The sequence below is a fragment of the Condylostylus longicornis genome, unplaced genomic scaffold, assembly GCF_029603195.1.
Source record: "Condylostylus longicornis isolate FDR11 unplaced genomic scaffold, ASM2960319v2 ptg000017l, whole genome shotgun sequence".
Classification (NCBI taxonomy): Eukaryota; Metazoa; Arthropoda; class Insecta; order Diptera; family Dolichopodidae; genus Condylostylus; species Condylostylus longicornis.
Window position 1 is genome coordinate 5,449,749 of NW_026577986.1, and position 21,939 is coordinate 5,471,687.

Genomic DNA, 21,939 nt, shown 5'->3' on the forward strand with positions numbered 1-21,939 from the left:
GGCTTACGTTTATTATAAGCACTTAGGTTAAAATGAAAGTGAATAGATGAATTCGTTTTTAAGAGAGAGTTTTTAATAAAATCCTTTAAATATAGACGATTTTTAACTTTTAGTTCTATTGGATATTAAATGTAAACTTGTGAAAAATATCAAATATAATTTCTACGTACTCGTACGAGTGCTCACAAACGTACGTTTGAGATATAGAAACCAGGATATGTTTTTCATCAGTTCATAGAAAGTACGACAAAAGTTCATAGTAGTTACGACAGAAATCTTATAATTTAGATTCTATAAATATCTATGCTTGCCCGTCAATTGAGTTACTTCTGACCGCCCGTTTGTCTGTTTTAGCCATAATTCAAAAACTGACCAAGACTTCACAATTAATTAAAAGTAGTTACCATAAGTACCTTACTTCATTCTATTTCAATTAAAGCAACGGTTTGAGTAGCTACAATGCAGCTTTATATTTAATTTAGTCAAACCTCAAACTTTAAAATTAACAGTAAACATTAAAATTTCGTGAAAATGAATAGCATAACAGGGCTTGCATTTCATGCAGCTACAATGCAACTCTATATATAATTTAGTCAAACCTCGGAAACTGTAAATGGTAACAATAGACATTAAAATTTCGTGAAAGTTAATTGCTAAACAAACAGGGCTTCCATTTCATTAAAAATTGGTTGTAATTATATAAGTTTTAGTCATTGATCTCCTTGCAATATTTTAGAATTCCTCGCATAACATTTAAAATTTGTATAAGTGAGTAAAGATAGGCCCATTTACTGAATGCATGAGTGAAAGAAATGTACATACTTACATACATGCTTTGTACTATTAAAAATTATTTTTCTAGTTTCACATTTATTTTTATACCCTGCACTTCGTGAAGGGTATATTAACTTTGGTATGGAGTTTGTAACTACTTGAAGGAGTCATCTGCGGTATGGACATATATATATATTCTTGCTCAGCGTAAAATTCTGAGTCGATTTAGACATGTCCGTCTGTCCGTCCGTCCGTCCGTCCGTCCGATCGCACGATAACTCAAAAACGAATAATGCAATCGGCACCAAACTTTCACAAGTTTTTTCTTTTGTGCCAAGGACGAGCCCTATTGTTATTGGACTAATTCGGACAACGGGCTCGGGTAGCTGCCATACAACTCAAAGAGTTTATTTTAAATATTTCAAAAACTAATAAAGCTATAAATATAAAATTTTGTATACCTGTGTCCAATTATATTCTACACATGCTCTAAAAATTATAATGGGTTAGCTGCACCGATTCGGGTGGGTGCCATACAACTCCAACAGCAAATTTTTTATATTAGGAAAAATAATAAAGTCAGATTCATGAAACTTGGCAGTCATGTGTCCAATTACAGGTCAAATATATTTCTGAAGTTTTGGTGGAATTGCTTGACAGGTTCGAGTAGCTCCCATACAAGTCTAAAAGCTTATTTTAAATATTTGGAAAAATAATAAAGTCAGATACATGAAACTTGACAGTTGTGTGTCGAGTTATAGGCCAGACATATTTCTGAAGTTTTGATGGAATTGCTTGACAGGTTCAGGTACTTGCCATACAACTCCAAAAGCTTATTTTAAATATTTGGAAAAATAATAAAGTCAGATTCATGACATTGAATTGCTCTACAGCTACGAGTAGCTCCCATAGAAGTCCAAAAGTTTAAATATTTGGAAAAATAAAGTCAGATTCATGAAACTTGGCAGTTGTGTGTCCAGTTATAAATCAGACATATCCGTGAAATTTCTATAGAATGGTTTCACAGGTTTGAGTAATTGCTATACAACAACGAAAGGTGCAGGGTATAAATCAATCGGTTTATACCGACTGAAACGTTTTTACTTGTTTTAACCATATTTGCTACAGTGTACTGTCTATTTTATAGTAGAACTTAAATTCCTAAGCAAATATTATTTTGTATCTGATTAAGAAAAAAAAAAAACTAAATTTTTTAAGGCGTTAATCGGAAGGAGAAAATAAATTTTCCGATATTTTAAGTTTGTTTCTTTTTTGTTTTCCTTTGTATCCTTCATAGCTTGTCACAATTATCATCGTCATCGTTATTTTCGTCACTATCCTGTGTGTGTACAATCAAAAAATGTAGCTTCCGATTTGTTTTTTTTTGTTTTGGTTTATATGTATTGTGTTTGTCCATATGTATGCTAATGTTTCGTTCATGGCGTCGATGTTTGTAATACTTAGAAAATTTTCCTATTTTATTGGAATTTTTCTCAGTTATTCGTACTTACTCTCAGTTCTTTGTATAGTTGTGCATAATTATGTTTATTTTAGGTGTCACAAAATAAATGAAGTTTGAAAGTTAATAGTTAAAATATAATTATTATATTTGGTTGAACATGGTCTATTTTTCTTTAAATTATTCTTATAATTGACATTAATTTTTGAATTTTAGTAGGAAAGTACTTTGCGTTTTCTTTAGACAGCAAAAATCTGAAAAGTCCGAATTTAGAAAAAAAAATTAAAATATTTTTTAGTAAAAGAAATGTAACAGAATTTTGAAATTTTCATCTCACACCTCTTTTGGAATATTCTAAAGCATTTAACTATTGGGCACCCTCATGGAATGTGGGTTCTTCATTCCTCTTCACCCTTCTTACAAATCCTCTTCACAATTGAAACAGAAAAGAACAACAGTGAAAGTGTTATACAAAATACATGAATAAAAAGATCATGGAAAAAGAATTTTTATTAAATTCTTGATGTCGAAAGCCGCGGGTTTATAAAATCTAATTTCAACAGTGTTTTATGCCTAACTATAATATTGTAGTTAGAAAATTTCTAAACTAAATTGGATTCCTCTCTCTAATCGACAGTAAATCTGCTTTTAATACTGAAAAATAAATTTCCGACTGTTTTCGTTCTTTATACATTATTTTCCTCCCACTGTGTACAGTAATATGTGGGAGTTGTTATATGAACGGTTTATTATAATATTATTGTTCTAATATCGAAATAAGGAAATTTAATTGCAAATATTTTTTAATATTTTGTTTGGTTTTTTTCTAAAATATTCAATATGATACATATGTATGTGTGTGTAATATTATTATTATATAAAATATTTTCAGGATAAATAAGGCAGAACACATGACATACTTAAAAATGGGAAATAAAGTAAATAAAATTGTAATTTTTAGGCTCAAAAATTATTATTAAATGGAATATATGTAGGAAATTGTAGGAATTTTATTTTATACTCAACATAAATACAAACTTACACACATACTATTGTATATACATTCAAGAATACAATAATAATTTTATTTTTTTCTTCGTTTTTTGTATTTTTTTTTCTGTAATTGAGAATGGTAAAAAGGATATGTTACTTAATGTTCTGGAAGGAGTTGAATAATAATCAGTTGTATCCGTGCATGTGTATATTTTATATTTATCAGCATATTGTGTATGTATGTATGTATGCCGTATTGAAGAGAAAATCAAATTGATTAAGTTAAAAAATTAGAACACTAGGTACTTCAAAACAAAAATAATGGAGAGAAAAAAATTGGAAAAAAAAACAAACTGAAAGTCATATGCATATTTATAGGCGTAAATTTTTTTTTTTTTATACATTCCACACTATTTATATGGTATTTGTGTGTGTCTGTATTGTAATTAAATGTGTCGACAAAATTTAATTTATTGTTACAGTTATGTAATGGAATTAGTCTACATGTATACATTAATGTAAGTATATACTGTAATTGTTATGAGATTGTGTGTTTATTTTTCAAATTTTATATTTTGTACGAAAATATTCTATATATTAATAATAATGTAGAGATAAAATTGGAAAATTTTTTCGGTTAAAAAGAATCCTTTATAATTTTGTTTTTATTTTTTTTAAGTTATCTCTTATTGTGGTATACAAAATTATTGCGCAAATATGCTGACTGACCTCATTTAATTCCTTCATTTTATAATTATAATAATAATACAAACCGATATACATTATTATAACAAAAAATTTATTTCAAATATAGATGAATGTATGTGTACCTACTGTGAGTAAATATAATATTTGAACAAAATTTGAATAAAATTGATTATAAATGAAGTTCTAATCAGTTTTTTTTTTATAATTATAGAAATAATGTAGATGTACATGAATGAAACCCTCATAATAATAATATGAATCTGTTGGTATAGGTATTTAGATACAATTATTTTAATAATATGTGCCTATATATGACATAATTTAGGTATGCTCTTAAAACATAACAACATGTGAATTTATTTGGATCAATAGCAATATTACTAGACAAGCACCATATAAATTCGTTTACATTTGTTTATTTCAACAATAAAACGTTGATTAAAATTTTATATCTAGAGTAAATTTTTTCATATAGAAGAAAATACTAGGTACAATAGTATCTGAAAAATTTGAAGGATTTTACAAAACAAAATTAAAAATTTTTTTTAGTGTAAATTAAAAATTGTTTTTAATTTTAGAATTCTTAGCTTAAACTGATTATTTTTAGAATTTTTGCTATTATTATTCAAGAATCAAATTAATTGGACACTTATTTTTTTTAATTGTCTTATTACCAAATTTTCAAACAATACTTTGGCTAGTTAGGGCAACATTTTTTGGTGAGTCCAATATTAAGTAAAAATATAGAAATATTAGAAATATAAAATGGTAGAAATAGCAGATAAAAAGACATATGAGATTCTACAATTTTTTGCTTAGTATTCCGAAATTCTAATTGATCGGTTCTCAATAGTTTATTGGAATCATTTTGTAGGGTTTTTTGGAAAATTTATTATTTTTATCTTGAACAAATAGATCGTATATGTTAATTTTTAAGAAATTTCCGATTACTATTTACTTAGATATGTTAAAAACTGTAAAATTTTTGTTTTAGGGAACATTTGTATTTCGAGCACTGATATTTCTAACATATTTGCAAGCTTATTGCTTTAATAAGGAAAGGCGAAATTCATAATAAATATACCTTATATTCAATCCTTATGTAGCCCTGAGAAGCAGTTCAATTACTAGCATTGGATTCTTCTGAAAATTTCAAAATACGAAAATATCAAATAAATCTTTTTGTTACAGGAAACCTACTACGGAACAATTTAAAATTGGCCCATTGCAAAGTATAAGTTGTTTATCGCAGATTCCAATAGCTACTATTAACTAAAATAGTAAACACTGACCGATATTTAGCTAAAAATAATTGATTTACGTTTATCAATTTTGGGGAAATACTTTTGAAAAGCTGACATAAAAAAATTTGGTACCATTACAATACTTGTCCTGTTGTTTGCAATTATGTGGTCGGTTAAAGTGCAATTCACCTTATTATATTATTTAGAAATGCAATTAAATATTAAATGAAAAGAATTGTATTTAAACTCCAAGATATTTTGAGAACTTAAGAAATTTTTCTATTTTCTTTTAAAATTTTTAATTTATTTACCATATTTTAATTTACTTTCACTTAAAATCAAAAAGAAATTTTAAGTGAAAATTTTTAACGACCTAATTTTTTTTTAAATTTCAAGTATTTTACTATTTTCTTATGATTTAATTAAATTAAAATGTTTATGAATAAAATAATGACAATATTTTCTTCTATAAAATTTTAATTTCAAAACAATTTTCTTCATATTCTTTTGCAAAAAGGAAATTTTTAACTACAATAAAACTGATCCCTACAGGATCAGAAATTTTTAATAATAACGCAATTGTACAATTTTCTCTTTTGTTTTCTATTTTTCGAAATTCAATTAACTGAATTTTGGTTCATCCTTAGAACGAACTGAGAATATTTTTTGAAAAAAATATTGTTGAAGATGTTTTTGAAGAAAATTTTTGCAAAGTGAAATTATTTTTAATTTCAAATAATAATATGAAAGGTAAGTATAATGGAAAGTTTTATTAAATTATACATAGAAATTCGGTCACAATTCAAGTATGTTATGTAAGAATTTTGTTCCTATATTTTCGAAAATAAAAATATTCTTGGATTTTAAATATTTCTGTGGAAATCTTTATTATTTTTTCGAATATATTTTATTTTTACTTTGTTCAGGAAAAGACATGTGTTCATTGTATTTTTTTCTATTAATAAAATACAAATTTAATTTAAAATTTTTTTTTAGGAATATTCTATTTTTAAGTAAAAATTATTACTAAATTCTTATAAGTAAAGCTTATCTTGTCTTTAAAGAATTATCAGTTTAAAATTCAATTGATATTCCATTATATTTCCTTGATTTGGTTTTAACTTTTGATATTTAGTGCATATAAGCATATGTATATAATATGTGGATACAGCAAAAGCTTGGTATATAGATATTTTTAGTTTAAAAAGCTTAATTATTACTGTAGGTCTTCAAAAATGTTGGTCATTAGCATTTAACGCGTCCATAATGCTGTTGTATTTGATTTCTATATGATTTCTTAAAGTAAGAGAAAATTATTTATAATGGTTATACTTTAATAGTTTGCAAAAAAAAAATTACATAATCGGTGCTTTGACCAAAGGAAGATGGAGGAAAAGCAAACAGGTTTTTTGAAAAAAGTTTCTTCCTCAAGATCTTATCAATTAAATTTCAACCTTTTTATTAGAAATTATATTTTTATGTACATATTATTATTGTATTGGGAAGTGTAGGTAAGTATATAAAAATAATTTAATTTTGAGAAATAATTATGTTATAAATTTGAATTCTTTTTCTATTTATAATAAAATTTACATTATTTATTTAGGAATGATTGCACATCATGAAAATAATTCATAATTTTTAAATCAATTTTATTTTTGAACGAAATATGTATCTATAGTCTTCTAAGAGTGAATACTATACATTTGAAATTTTTGAAAATTTTAACTAAAGAATTCAATGAATTTTATGTGATCTAATTTGATATTATTTAGTTATTAAGTAACACATGATATGATGTTGAACATCTTATAAAATTAATATTAGATTAAATATGAAATAAAAATAAATTTTAGTGTTAAATTCAACTTAAAATTAAAATATTTTATACGATTGGGCGTTTAAAAAAAATTTTTTTAAAAATAAATTCATTGATAGTATAAAATTTGGAAATTTAATACGAAAAATAAAGATGTGACCTTGTTAAATATTATAAAATTTCTATAATTAATCTATTTTTATTATTCCATAAGCGGTTCCATAACCATCTTATATTGTACAAGTGTATGAAACTGATAAAAAGCTGTAAAAATACAGTTGAGCTAAACCAGTGGTTTGTAAGAAAGCACCTTTCCCTTTAACACGTAAAAATACTGTTTCTAAGAGCAGTATTACATTATTTAATTTGGTTTCATTCGTATACAAAAAAATTTCAAAAATTTGCATACTTTTAGGATTAAAAAAAAATTTAAGGAGGCTTTCATGTAATGCTCGAATTTAAGGGTTAATTGCTTCAGTTAAGAAAAATAATTATAATTTTGAATAGCAAAGAATTTTCCTGAAAACTTTATGGTTCCAGTTTATGATTATTTTGAGAGATGATAAGTTGAGAGGAGTTCGAGTTAGAAAAAAATTTCCCGTAAAATGAACTGTTGATTAGTTTCTCCTAAAATTTCAGACTCCTACAATTTATCATCTAGAAGGAAAACGGCATAAACGGGACCTTTATGGACCATAACTTTTTAGAGTGGGTGGCGGAAAACCGGTGAAAACTTTCTTCCAAGAAAATAAATTTCTAGTAAAGATCTATCTATGCATAAAATTTCATCTTTCTGTGTTAAAAGGTGTATAAGTTTTGTAAACGGATACAATAACAGACGTACGGATGAACTGAGAAAATAAAACTAATAAACACTTTTTTCAAAACTTGTTTTTAGAAATGTGCTAAAAATAACATTTCGATTTTGTATGTAGGTAGCAAGTAAGTTTATACTTAGAGCACTTTATATTTTTCCATGTTATACTCGTATTTTTAAATTTAAAAGATTATCTATGTTATTATAAAAATTTTTCTGATCGAATTTAGATCAAACTTCAGTTATTTTTAATTCCATTAAAAATAATATAGTTCAATGAGTCTTATTAAATTAAATAATTTCTCATTAATCATAAATTTACAATATACAAAATTTAGGTATAGATTAAATTACAATTGGAATTTTTTTTAGTGCAAAATGTTTAGCTTAGATCTCTAAATTGTTTCATACTTATTAAGTTTATGAACATACAAAACATTCTAACATGATGAAAAATTTATAAAAATTGGGTCCTTTATGCAAACTATTGAAAAATTTTTAATAAGTGCCAAATGATCTAGTGAATTCCGTTGCTACTGCAGAACAATACCAAATTCCAAAATTTTTTTTAAATTCACATGTTTTACTTTTAACAAAACTTATGTTAATTCTTAGACATACTAACAGTAATCCGATATCAATTAATTTTTAAGACACGCGCACTTTTTAATTAAATTTTCTATGTTAAATTTTTATAGATAAATTTTAAAACGCTCAACAGAACTTAACATTCAAATTCAACTACTAACATTGACATATTATAATTTTCATTAACGAATATTTGAAATTTCATTTAAAAATTCCAATTTAATTCCCCCTCTATGTGTACATACATACATATTCTGTTGTATGTATATATTCACGTCCATATTCAACATAATATTTGACCTTAATTACGGACAATATTTTAACATCGCTATATTATTCATCATTTAATACCTTTACCGAGAAAACGTAAAAATAAAAGCGAAAAAAAGAAAATATTCACATACAATTAAATTTAATTGTTAAATAATTATCGGAATGTCATCTATTTCACCTTTTACAATACTAATAAATCGAAATCTAATCACTTTGTTCGAATACAAAAAAAAACTAAATAAAAAAGACAAAATATAAAGTTATTTAGAGAAATCCTTAACTTAAATAGTATAAAGAACCAATAAATACAAAAAAAAAAAACAAAAATGCAATAATGAGAAAAAAACAGAAAAGGAAAAAAAATTCTGATTTAACTTAGCCAATCCCTTAAGCTTAACGAATCCTAATTTCATTTAATTTAAGAACGAAATCCGATATAATTTATTGCTATGGAAATAAATTTTATTTAGCTCTTCTCATCATTGACTCCACACAGAAAAACAAAAAACAATGTAAAACCAGAAACAAAAACAGTTTTAACCAAAAAAGGGGGAGGGGGAGAAGAAATCACATCTCATCCTCAGTATGAGATTTTTATTAGTACTTTTTTTTGTTCTTATTTATTGTAATTCCTATAGGTTTATATAGAATGTACTCTTATACCATATTGAATCATTAGTACACACAAAATTTAGCGAAGAACCATAATGGGAAAGGATAAGGGAATTCATCCGACATGATTTTTGCATTTCTTATGTTTTCTATTTTTGTTGTTTATTTTATTTTGTTATCTCGTTTAAGCTAATAATGCTCAATAGTGTTACCATATTAAATTAATCAAATTTACCTATTTTAAGGACAAAATATTGTTGTTGAGGTTAAAAAAGAGTAGTGAAACTAAGCATTTCAATTTTAAGTGTATTATATCAGTAATTTTTGGATTTCTGGTTACGTATTTCTGAGGCATTTGCCGCAGTTTTCGTACATTTAGTTATTTTATCAATAGTTTTGATTAAAATAATCATAATTCTTTTATATTTTTGTATTGCAAGCTGCTATTATACGAGAAGAACAAGAATTATGTCCTTTAAACTAAACTCAAAACTATTTAAATATAATGTCGATATTTAATCTTTTCAAATATAATCATAATCACATATGATTAAATCATTGTAACAGCACAGTGGAATAAACTATACACGGTGAACTAATACGTAGCATAATCTCTCGGGGGCGGAAACGTGGGGCAATTTTATATTCAACAAAACATTCAGTTCGTTTTGACAAAAAGATGCATCGACTTAAATGGCTATAACTTTTATAATTATTAACCGATTCAAAAAAAAGTAATATTCAATGGAAAACTGACAAGTAGCACATTATTTTAAAAAGAGTGTGTGATTCGAAGCATTACTCAACAAGTTATTTAGAAAATGTATCAAAAGAAAAGAAATAAATGTTGAATTTTCAAAAAAGTACTAAAAAATTTACCTTATTAAATATTTTTTTTCATAGTTTGAAAGATTTTGAGTTGGTTTTTTAATTACCTAATAACACTTTTTTCAGCTCGCTTTCTAAGATAATTAGGTTGTAAATTGGGCGGTTTCCAGGAAAAAACGTAAGAATAAGTAATAAATATGTATTCATAAGAATAAAGCATCATTTTCATACAAAATAGCTCATTTTTGTTTGGAAAGTTATTTTCCTTGTGAGCCGTCCAGTGAAAGTGACTTGAAAGAATTCTCAATTCCGTATTTCCGTTCGAACCCTTCATGTTCGATGTTAGACAACAAATGTGTAACATTATCAATCTCAATTATTTAAATAAACAGTAAGTATATATGGTAACATTATTTTAAAAATTCCATTCGAATTGCATTAAATATTTTTTTCTCCTTCTAAACTTCTTATTTTTTGTAGATTTTTTTTCTCTTTCTAATTTCGTATTTAGAAAACAGAAAAACAATAAGACAGAAGTTTCACATTTAAATTACGAGTTTATACCGGATAGGAAATAATATATCGCACTAAGTTCCATAATGATTGTGCGAGGATAATAATAATGAAAGAGACAAGCACACAAATAAAAAAAACAAAAACAGAAAAAAGACAAAAAACATTAAATTAGATTGTAAATTTTTTTTTGTTTTATTTCTCTCTTCTTTAAGTCCCGTTTTTCCCTATTTTCTTGTTTTATTTCTTTTTTCGTTATTATTTTTGCCGTTGTCTTAATATCAATTCATTGAAATCAGGTTCAATTTCCCTTAAAAGTAATTGTTTGTTTATCATTACTTGTATCAGCACATAACAGAAATACTCACATACCTACATTAGATTTGCACAACAATATATTCTATAATGTGCCCATATTTCTCAATAGGTGGCCTTTTTTTACAATAAACATCAACAATTTTTATACCGCTGTTAAGAATACATACAGTAATGAAGAAGGTAAGCAAAGAATAACAGGACCTAAAAAAAAGAGAATAACTGCATGTGTAGATACTAGTACAAAAATGAAAAATAAAATTTATAAAACGATGGGTTGTACATTGACTATATTACATACATACCTTCTTATACACATTAATGTATATGCATTTAATTTACGTGAGTACCTATATAATTATTATGTATATAGAATTGTGCTTCTGTCTGAAAGTAATATACATGATGATAATAAACAATCAGTGCTATATACATTGAACAGTTATTTGAAATAATAAAATATTTAATAGCATTTATGTATCATTTACAGGATCACGTTTTCACAATCTCTGATTTCATTTAATAAATTCAATTAGTAAAATTAAATATTCACAATAATAATATATTGGTATGCAAAGGCAAATTATTACAAAAAAAAAATATTTTAATTTTACATTGTATTTAACATTGGAATTCAAAATATGTTACTTACATTTGGTTTCAGTAAGCCGCATTAATATAATTAAAAAATTTTCTTTTAAAAGAATGTTTGTTTTAAATATTTTTGTGATTATATAAAACATAGCCGATATAGGCGATATCTACATAATTTTTCTATAAACTTTAATCACAGAAAAATCAGATATCACACAAGGCTAGCAATATCGAAAATAATTATTTAATAATAATGTAAAATTTCAAACAAATAAAATAAATGATAAAAAAATCATGAAAATCGTTAAATTCGCAGCTTTTTAGTACTTTTCCGAAAATGTTTTGAAAGAAGGACCTTATTAGTTTTACTCTGTCCGTCCGTCCGTCAGTTGACCATTTTAAAAAACTTCTACATCCTTGCAGACACATAGCTGAAATTTTATATGTAGATAGATTTTTTCTAGAAACTTATTTCAGTAGAAGAAAATTTTTATCTATCTTCCTCCTCTAAAACTCATAGCCCTCAAAACTCTAAAAGTGACTTTTTTTAACAATTCATTGTAGCGAAATCATCATTTTCCAAATTTTGCAAACGCAATTTATGATTGACTTCTACCGTGGCATACCATATTTGAACTTAAAAAAACAAGATGGCCGTTAAAATTTACCATTATCTAAAATCCGATTTTACCAAATTTTTGATACAGTTTTTCTTCTAGACCACAGGTTGTAAAAGACTAAAATTTTAGCAGTTTTTGTTGTTAAGAGTTTATTTTATTAGAAGAACATTTTTTTCACCTACTCTTCCCACTCAAAGTATCACCTCTCAAAATTTTGTAAAATTTGAATTTTTGACACCTTATATTTCTGGAACAGCAAGCTTCGCCAAATTTCTATAAATGCAGAAAGCTAACAGTAAATACCATGCCATTAATAAAATATAATTATTTTTCTTAACTCAAGCAATTAACCCTCAAATACGAACATTATGTTAACGCCTTTTTCAACTTTTGTTTTTGCCACATCCTAAATGTATGCAATCTTTTAAATTTTTTTCGCATGTACATATATAATTTTTTAATTTCACTGTATATAAAAATTTTTACCTTAAAAATAGTTGGTTGCCAATTTGAATGTATGTATATTGCATACTTACATTTCTATTATTTAGAAATTTTAACCATAATGATCTTATTTTACATCAGAGAAGGAAATACTTATAAATCAACTAATTAATGATATCTTCAATATAATTATTGTGCTTTACAATTTCACACCCCACAATAAAAGAATATAACTTTTAATTGCCCTCAATAATATACCTCAAATTGAGTTGTTCAAATACTGTCTGTCGAAGAGCTTCTTAATTTAACGGCCATCTTTAAGCTTACAATGTAATGCAAATTTTTTTAAAGGCGGCTGCATCGAACTAATTCAGAGTTTTCCGGAAATTTATTTCTAAAAGTTTGAGCTACAGAATTTGATGTACTCGTAGTTAAATTTAAAATATATATTATTTGAGCTTTGTAGTTCTATAACTCTCAGAACTCTTACTTGATTAGCTCCTCCTACATTCATCCATAAAGAACTGTTAAAAGTCATTTTTAGAATAAGTCAAACTACTTTCAAATAAAGGAACTCTTTATTTTATTTATGTAATGATAAATTTATATTTGATATTATAAGAATAATGCAGAATTAGCTAGATTATCAAAACCCGGAGAGATGTTTATTTTAATAATGTTTAAATACAAAACCAAATATTGATGTAACCCTTGATCTTTAAACTCAAAACTATTATAAAATTTGTAAGTATGTAAATTGTTCAAAATGTTCGTTAAAAGAGGAATTTGTCTAATTTATCTTAAGGATCGAATTAAATTTTCACATAATGGATACTTTGTTGGATCAATGCACTTTTAAACTTTCTCTTTAAATTTTTCTCAATATTTATTTTACATATCTAACTCATTTTTAATACTGTGAAACTGTAAGACTGAAATATCTACGAAATCATATACGTACATTTTGTTATTAGTAAGTGCAATCAAATTGACGTCATTAATCTATTAATTTGATCATGTTCTGGAAATTTTATTCTTAACTTTCTTACAACATGACATTTGATGTCATAGGAGAAATAAAAATAAATAAAAAACAAAAACAAATTCGTTCATGTATGTGGCGTATTAGGGGGGATTGAATAAGACTATTTCAATAAGTTTTTCATGTATGTAGGTAACTTTATCTCTTAGCAATAATTTAAAAGCATTATATGAGATCCCATAGGAAAATATACAGCAGCATGTATACAAGTAAAACCCCAGAAAGAAAAAACAGTGAATGAATTCAAAATCAGCACAACAATAGGAAACCAGTTAAAAATTACAAGGGAAGAAAAAAATAAGACAAAATCTAATTCAAATAAAAAATTGAAGTAAATGAAAAAAAAAAAATTAAAAACTAAAATTCCGTGTGCCGGATACAATTTAAGATTCTAATAGATAATAATGTATCCTGGGAATCCTTTCTTTTTTTTCATTGTATCCTTACTCTTTTTTTTTCGTTATTAAGTCATACAACTTATATCCAAAACATCTTCTTGCCGGAAGCCTTTCATATCCATACACTGACTACACAAAATACCTGTGTTAGTAAAGACAACAACCAAATATAAAAAAATAATATTGAAATAGTCATTTATATGCGTTTGAAAGTATAAAACAAAATGATAAAATGGAATTAATGATGAAAAAATGTTGAAGATGAAAAAAAAACAGTTAAATTTTTATGCTAACAGCGGTAAATTATCATTCGTCTTAATGTTAGCATTACATTTTATTTTAAATGACTGCACTTCATGTAGCGGTAATAATTATATTATCAGCATGAAAATTATTTTCTATAACGTTGCATTAGTGAGTGTATAGGGTAATTTTTGTCAGAAACTGTGTTTTACAATAGGGCATTTTTATTGAATTTCTTGTTTTTTAAGTGTTTTGAGACAAATTTAGTCAGACGAAGAGACTCCAATTAATACAAAATATGTAGGTCCTATGATCTTTTCAACTGCTATTCAATAAAGTTTGCCGTCATTTTTCATGTTCCAAGATATGCCAGCAATATATGATAATATGTACAGTAAAATCGTATTAAATTAATTTAATAAAACAAATTTGGGGGGTTCGTCTGAAGCCGGCCAATTTTTTTGTTGCATTTTATTTTTACATAAAATTTAATTCATAAGATTTGCTGAATAATCCTCATTTTATTGATTTTTTTTCGAATTGGAAAAAAATTTTTTAAACATTTTGGCGGATAAGGGGTTAATATTAATTTGTAAAATGCTATTGTATATTTGCACTTACTTAGTTATCCAAATGCTTTTCCATAAGATTGAAACGAATTTAACTGAATAACATTTTTAAATGATGGTTGCCAAACATGCTAAACAGTGAACACAAATTTTTTTTTTTCTTGTGTAAAATAGTGGTAGCACTAATATGAAAATGATTGTGTATTTTGTAGAATATTTGTGATATAAATAAACGTTATATACATAAGATAATTGCATACTTAATATTTTTAAAATATTTATATTTTAACTCTTTTAGCACATTGCTAATTAAATTTCAAAAACATGTGTTTATCAGTCACAACCTATCCGTTCGTTCTTTTATGTCAAGCGCTCGTTTACTAAACCTTTACAATAAGAAGTCGAACACAAGAAAATGCTGTTTTATACAAAAATGAATTTTTCTGAAGAAATATTTTAAAAAAGATCTTACATCTTTTTTAAAGGACAGTTCAATAATCAGTAATTTTTATCTTAGATAGCAAGCTGTAAGCGCCTAAAATCTTAACTAACCATAAAATATCATTATAAATAAAATTTTACCTAATCGAATTCAGTTCATCCTAGATATATGCTTCGACTTCGTGCTTCTTTTGATTTTTCCTTTTTTTCTCCTAAGTGTACGCAATTATTTTGTATGCTGTGAAATGTGCTACTCTCAAAACCACTGATTTGATCTAAGTTTATTAAATGTTTATCTGTTTGTTTCTAAATTAACATAAATAATTATTATATTTCTTTGTTTTTCCAAAAAAATTTTAATTAAAAATTTTTTTTTTTGTTTCGTCTATCAAGCAAATTAAAAGAAATGCATTTAAGTAACTAAATGATTCACAGTAAAAGTTTGTTTACTTTCCAATTATGTGGGTTAGCTTTTACTTAATTATATAAAATAGTTTTGTATGCTTTGATATTATAACTCTTGTTACTGTAAAACATTTAGAGTAAATGGAATATTATTAAAACTTTAGTTAATTTTTCTGGTCCTTTTGTATTAGCTTCTGTTTGTTTTTTTTTTTTTTTTTTAGGTCAAGGCTCAAAATCATATTTTATTTAAATTATACTTCAAAGTTTTTGTTTCCTTTCATATTTTCCACTGTATACATCTAATGCAATGGATGCTTAATGCTATTATTTATGCACATATATACCATGGTACGAGTAGATATACTCGTATCGAGTCTGCACATTAAAGAAGAACATTTTTAAGATTTAAAACAAAAATTAAATGGATTTTAGTAATAAATTATGAAATTTTAAACTTATGTTCCGTGTTGATTTAAAATTTATTAGGTATATAGAATGTGTATAAATTCTAGATTTTTTAGAATGCATACTATGTATGTAAATATATGCATGTTTTCAGACTTATATGAACATTATTTTCTTTAATGCATTTAAGGCGGAACCTAAATAAAAAAAAAATAATAATTTTAAATTTTATTTGAAAATTTTTAGTTAAAAACAAATAAAATTCATGTTAAAGATTTATGGATTAGAAATAAATATTAAGGATAAATTGGAAAATTTTATGTTTGATTTAATAAATGTTAAAATTTAATTTCATGTTTTCAAACCGTATGTTTATTCTTATGAAGGTTTTATTACGTAATGTAAATGTTAAACTTAAAATCAAGTGCGATTAATGGGAAATATCAAATTATTAAAAGCTCTACCAAAAAGATGGATACACAATTTTGTTCTCTATCTCAAATTCCTTCTTATATAAAAAGCATTTAGAACTATTTATGCCACTACTATAGTATTGAATCAAAAGTTTTGTTTAAAGGGTGTTAAAATATTGTTGTTATAAACTCAATGTTGACAAACAAATGTGGTTTCAGTGAAAGGGAAATTAAATAAAACTTTGGAAATTTAGAACAGAGACCTAATGATTTCGAAATTAAAAAAAAACCTTGGATTTTTAGCTTCTTTTTTATAATCAATTAAAATTTTTGTACAATATGACTTTATAGGTGTTACTTAGTTTTAATACACAATTTAAAAAATACATTTATACTTTAAAGCGTTACCTCCCATTTGTGATGCGAATTTCAGATTTAAGACCTTAATTTCCATGGAGATTTGCAAATAGTGAAAGCTTGGAGTCTGTAATTAGAAAAATATTGCATTATTATTATACAAATTGGTATTGTTATAACATTGTGTCCAAAATTATATTGTAAATTTAGAACATATTATTTGGGTTTTTAAGTCTAGAAAATTTTCTCCCACAGGCAAATCGTTGAACATTTTTATTATTTTGTTACAACATTGATTTTAGAAATTACAATTATTTTGAATGGAAGTACAATTATTCTATTAGAACACTTTTAGGTTATTTAGAAATTATTTTGAGCTGACAGTATAATTATGTAAATTTAATTTTCTTAAATCAGAAATTTAATAGATTTTGTTGAAAAGAATTTGGAAAAATGCGAGCGAACCGAAATTATTTAAACTTTTATTCTTCATTCAGTTTAAGAAAAAAATTTAAAATACTAAGGTTTAGAAAAATTTCAAGAAATTTTTTCATAATTTTTAACAACAACAAGAATTTTTAAAAGTTCATTTCAATAATCATCAATGACAATAAATTCATTTAATTTTAAGCTTTCAAATTAATTACAATTTTGTGTCAGAGACGTACTCACAATTAAGAATTTTCATTTTTAATGTAAATTCTTTTTAAAATCGATTTCTACTCTTATATATGAGTGTATAAGGATTCTATTTCCATAATTTGAAAAAAGAATCATAATTTAAATTTGTTCCTATGAAAATATTGATAAATTTTTCATTAAATTTTTTTTCTTTGTATGTTTTTATTTGTGTAAATTGAAGAAGTCTAGACTTTTTTGTGTTCTTTTTCTTTTCTTGTGTGTTCTATGGAATTTATTTTATAATGTGTTCGAATGTAACATGCATGTGTCTTTATACATGTTTTTTAAATCTACAAATTATTCTTAAAATAATATTTTTAATGAAAATAGAATGGGATTAATAAATTTTTAACTTAATTTTTACTTGTTTTCTTCATATTGTTGTTCATTATTTTTACAATATTTTGCTATTGTAAGCGTCTTATTATTTAATAATATTGAATACTAATGGTTTGGTGTATTTTAAAATTTAAAAAATTTGCAATTTTTTTATGATTTAGTTATGTGTGCTATATTTTGATTCGAAAAATATTGTAAGCAAAAAAATTTTATTATTAAATTTATTGCTTTAACTCAACCAAATTAGAAAAATGGTTTAAGATTCTTTTATTTCTTTTGTCACTACTTTGATAATAAACTTGTTAGAGAAAAGAAACTTAATGAATATTTGAAGTTTCAAAATTTAATCTCAAAAATTCTATGTGGGACGATACTGGCTATTAGCGAATATTACTTTCTTGATTAATCCCTCGAAACGGAGAAGGTTTTATGATAAATTTTTTTTAGATAATCGCATTTTTTTTTCATAAATTAAAAATATTTTTATCAGGTCTTTCTTTAGAAAAATAACGTTGTCTTACTATTAGAACGGTTTCCGAAATAGCAGAGATCCAAAAGTTTAATACCCAGACAAAAAAATTAGATAAAAAAACTTTGATCTTAATTTACTCAAAATTTTACTTTTGTATCACAATACCTTCTCCCATTTCAGTCTTTGATTTTAAATTTTTATTTTTTTTTAAGATTAAATTTGCTTTTGTGATTCCCTAAATCTCGTTAACAGTCATAAATCACTTGCCATTCTCTCAATATCTCAATGATTTCAATAAGATATTCATTATCTGCTTAATGTTGCTAAAGAAATCTCAGTTTTCTCTTCGTTTTTTATGCCGAATACGTAAGCTTTATTCATATATTGATGCTATTATAATTACCATAACATATAGACGTACTATTAGAATTTCAGATAAATGTGAAAATAATTTCTTGCAATTAAATTATTAAAGCATTTAAAACTATTAAAAAATATTTCAATGAGTCTATAGCTAAGAAAACTGGTTGAAAATCTTTGTTTAAAAACAGGTTTCCTTTATACCTTATAGAAGACATAAATTTTATTCTTAACAACAAAATATTTTTTTTTAGTAATTTTTTCATTTTATAGCAAAAAAATATTTTTCGCGCAGTAGAAGGAATTAAACGCATTTTCCATTTAAATACAATAAGAGTTTGTAAAATTTTACAATATTATGTAGGTAAGTGGTTTTTTTGCACTTAAAATGAAAAGAAACTTTTATAATTTATTTGACAGACGTTTTCACATTAATGCGTAGAACAAAATTGTTCAAGAATATTTTTAAACACAATAAAATGGCGTTATTTTGAGTAATAATAAATTTGAATTAAAGTTTCGAAGGTAAACTTTTATTTGAAAAGAACTAGGGCTCCGGATTCACAAATTTTCAATTTTCCAATTGAAAACTCTCTATGCGAAGGAAGATATTATGCTTGCGTATGTAACAGATTACCAGAGTTTTTTTTTCAATATACCGGAGTAGTTTTTACCTTAACTAATGTCTCGTTATATTGAGGAAGAACTATAACTTGAAATTTAAAATGAAAATTATTTTGATGTCAGCAATCAGAGAGCCAAAACTACTACACCCCGATTGTTTCAAATTTTGTTTCCACTGTCGTGACTAATTGTTAAATAAATCATTAATATAGAATTGTTGGGGAAGAACCCCATGTAGCCAGCCAATTTAATTGGGAAACCTGATTAGCCATACTGGTTACGGTTCCTTTCATAGCAAGCACATTCCTTAGAATATTCAAGGATCTAATTTAATCTATACATTAATTTTTTTTTGTAATTTCATTTTATTTATTTAGTTTAAAAATGCAACACAATATCCTTTTCTTTTTAACAGGGAAAACATTTTTGTTTTAATGTTGGGGAAAAAAACACAAACGGAAATTTTTTTAGAAAAATAGGCCGAATCGATACTTTGGGTTTTTTATATAAGCTGTTAGTGTTGTTTTTTTTTTCTCTCTTTTTTCCTGTATGTAGTTTTGAAATACTTTCTTGAAAATGGAAAAAAATTTTCCGTTTTTGAATGTAAAAGTTTTTTTTTTCTGAAACAATTTTAAAGTTTTTCAATTAAATTTTTTAATTTTTTTTTTGAATTATTTTCTTTTCCTTTTTTTTTTAAATTTTATTGAAAATGTTGCATTCAATTGCAACTGTAGATATTTCAATTGTCTGTGTTTTTCTATTTATATATAGGTTCGGATTATATTTGTGTGCATGTATGTGGCTATGTAAGTACTTATATTATTATGTAAGTTGGTTGTGTACGCATCACTCTGGAAAATTTGACGAGTTAAATTTTTATTGGAATATAAAAAAATTTTGTATATATTTTTTAAATTTTAAATTTTTAATGAAAATTAAATAAAGTTTCTATAGAACTTTTATAATAATAACTTTTCGGGTTTTATGAAATTCATCTTTTGTAGTTTAAGGATTTCTTATGCTATGACAATTTGTGAACTCCTTTGAGCAGAGCTTATGAAATTTTTTAGTCATATTGTTAATGTTTTAATTTGAAATATTTAATTACTAAGATTTTTCTGAACATTTTTTGTTTTAATTAACTTTATAAATCCGTGTACCTGAAGCAATATTACGTCATTCTATGAGGATCTCAGAAGCAGAGTAGCGCAAGCTACAAATAAAAAAAAATTTTGTTTTTGCTGCAATCGATCTTCTAAAATCAGTGATGTTAGTTTTCAGTTTCGAAATAGTTTTTTTATATTTATTTTTCACAAAAGTACTTTTGATTTTAAAAAAATTTTCCGAATTTTCAAAAGCAAAGTGCCCTGAAAAGCCCTCATATTGTCATACACGGTTTATTATGAATTTCAAATTATTATGCAACTTACATTCTATTTTATTATAATTACAAATAATAGCTGTAAAATTTTTTAGTTAAATTTAAGAAACTAGTATAAATTTCTAATTATTTCAAAACAAAAATTTGCAATAAAATATTTTTTGTACTCGTATGCTTAAAATTCATTAGATATTGTCTTCATTGGTTGCTAAAATATAAACTAAAAATAATTTCCGATTGAAAATTTAAACAAAAATTTTCTATATTCATTAGTGCAGTTAAAGTTTTTCATGTTTCTCTACAATCTATATTTTATATACAATATCTAGTAAATTATTACATAATTATTAATTTACAACATAGTATTATAAATATGGGTCTTATGAGAGGAAAATTTGGAAGGTATTCTTTATTTAATTTTTACGAATGCTATAGTACCTTTATTTAATATTATTGAAATATATTTTTTAACTTTACTTCGGGGATGTCACAGTTCAATTATATAAACAAAAATTACAACAATACAAAAAAAAACTCATGAATTTAAAAAATATTGTATGTGCTTATCTACAAGCCACATACCATATAGACAATATTTTTATACAGCGTATTTATTAGAGTAAGAAGAAGGTCATAAAACAAGTATGCGTAAATTTTAATTTTATTAGGAAGAGGCATACATACGTTAGGATATGATATCGTAAATAAGTCTATATTGAATACTCGGTATCGAGTTAATTAAAAATTTTAAATGAAACGTTAGAGAGCCAGTTTCAGCATGTTGGCCTCTTCTATAGTAGGAAATAAATTTATTTTAATAATGTTATGACGGTAAGTACGAAAACTACCTACGGAGACAAATTATTTTACAATATTGAAAAAAATATTCTATCTTGAACCAATGAAGACGAGGTACGCTTGAAATTCGTGCTTTCGTAAATTTATTTTAAAGAGAATATATTCCTTCAGCAAGGAGGAAATTTTGTATATTCACAGCATGATTTATTATGTCCGCACCGCACACCAAATTTCATATTATAATTACCAACCTTAAGAGAAGTGAGAAGGGCTGGAGAGCACATACAAAGCAATCTACCTACATTGTAATGGTCGTATACTCGTTCTAAAATTTTTCCTAGAAAATATTTTTAAATATTTCTGTTTTTGTGTAAAGATTAAAACATTAGTAGCTTTGGTTTGATGAGAAT

The 21,939-nt window shown here is 25.1% G+C and overlaps 1 protein-coding gene across 1 annotated transcript in view; it reads right to left on the bottom strand.

Moving 5' to 3' along the window:
* Positions 1-2,065: 2,065 nt before the first annotated feature.
* The window catches only part of LOC129606032 (uncharacterized), a 37,881-nt gene continuing 18,007 nt past the window's right edge, over positions 2,066-21,939 (bottom strand). Inside the window, exon 3 of the mRNA XM_055516084.1 lies at positions 2,066-2,113. Within this exon, the coding sequence (XP_055372059.1) occupies positions 2,066-2,113 (48 nt within the window). The remainder of the gene's footprint in view (positions 2,114-21,939) is intronic.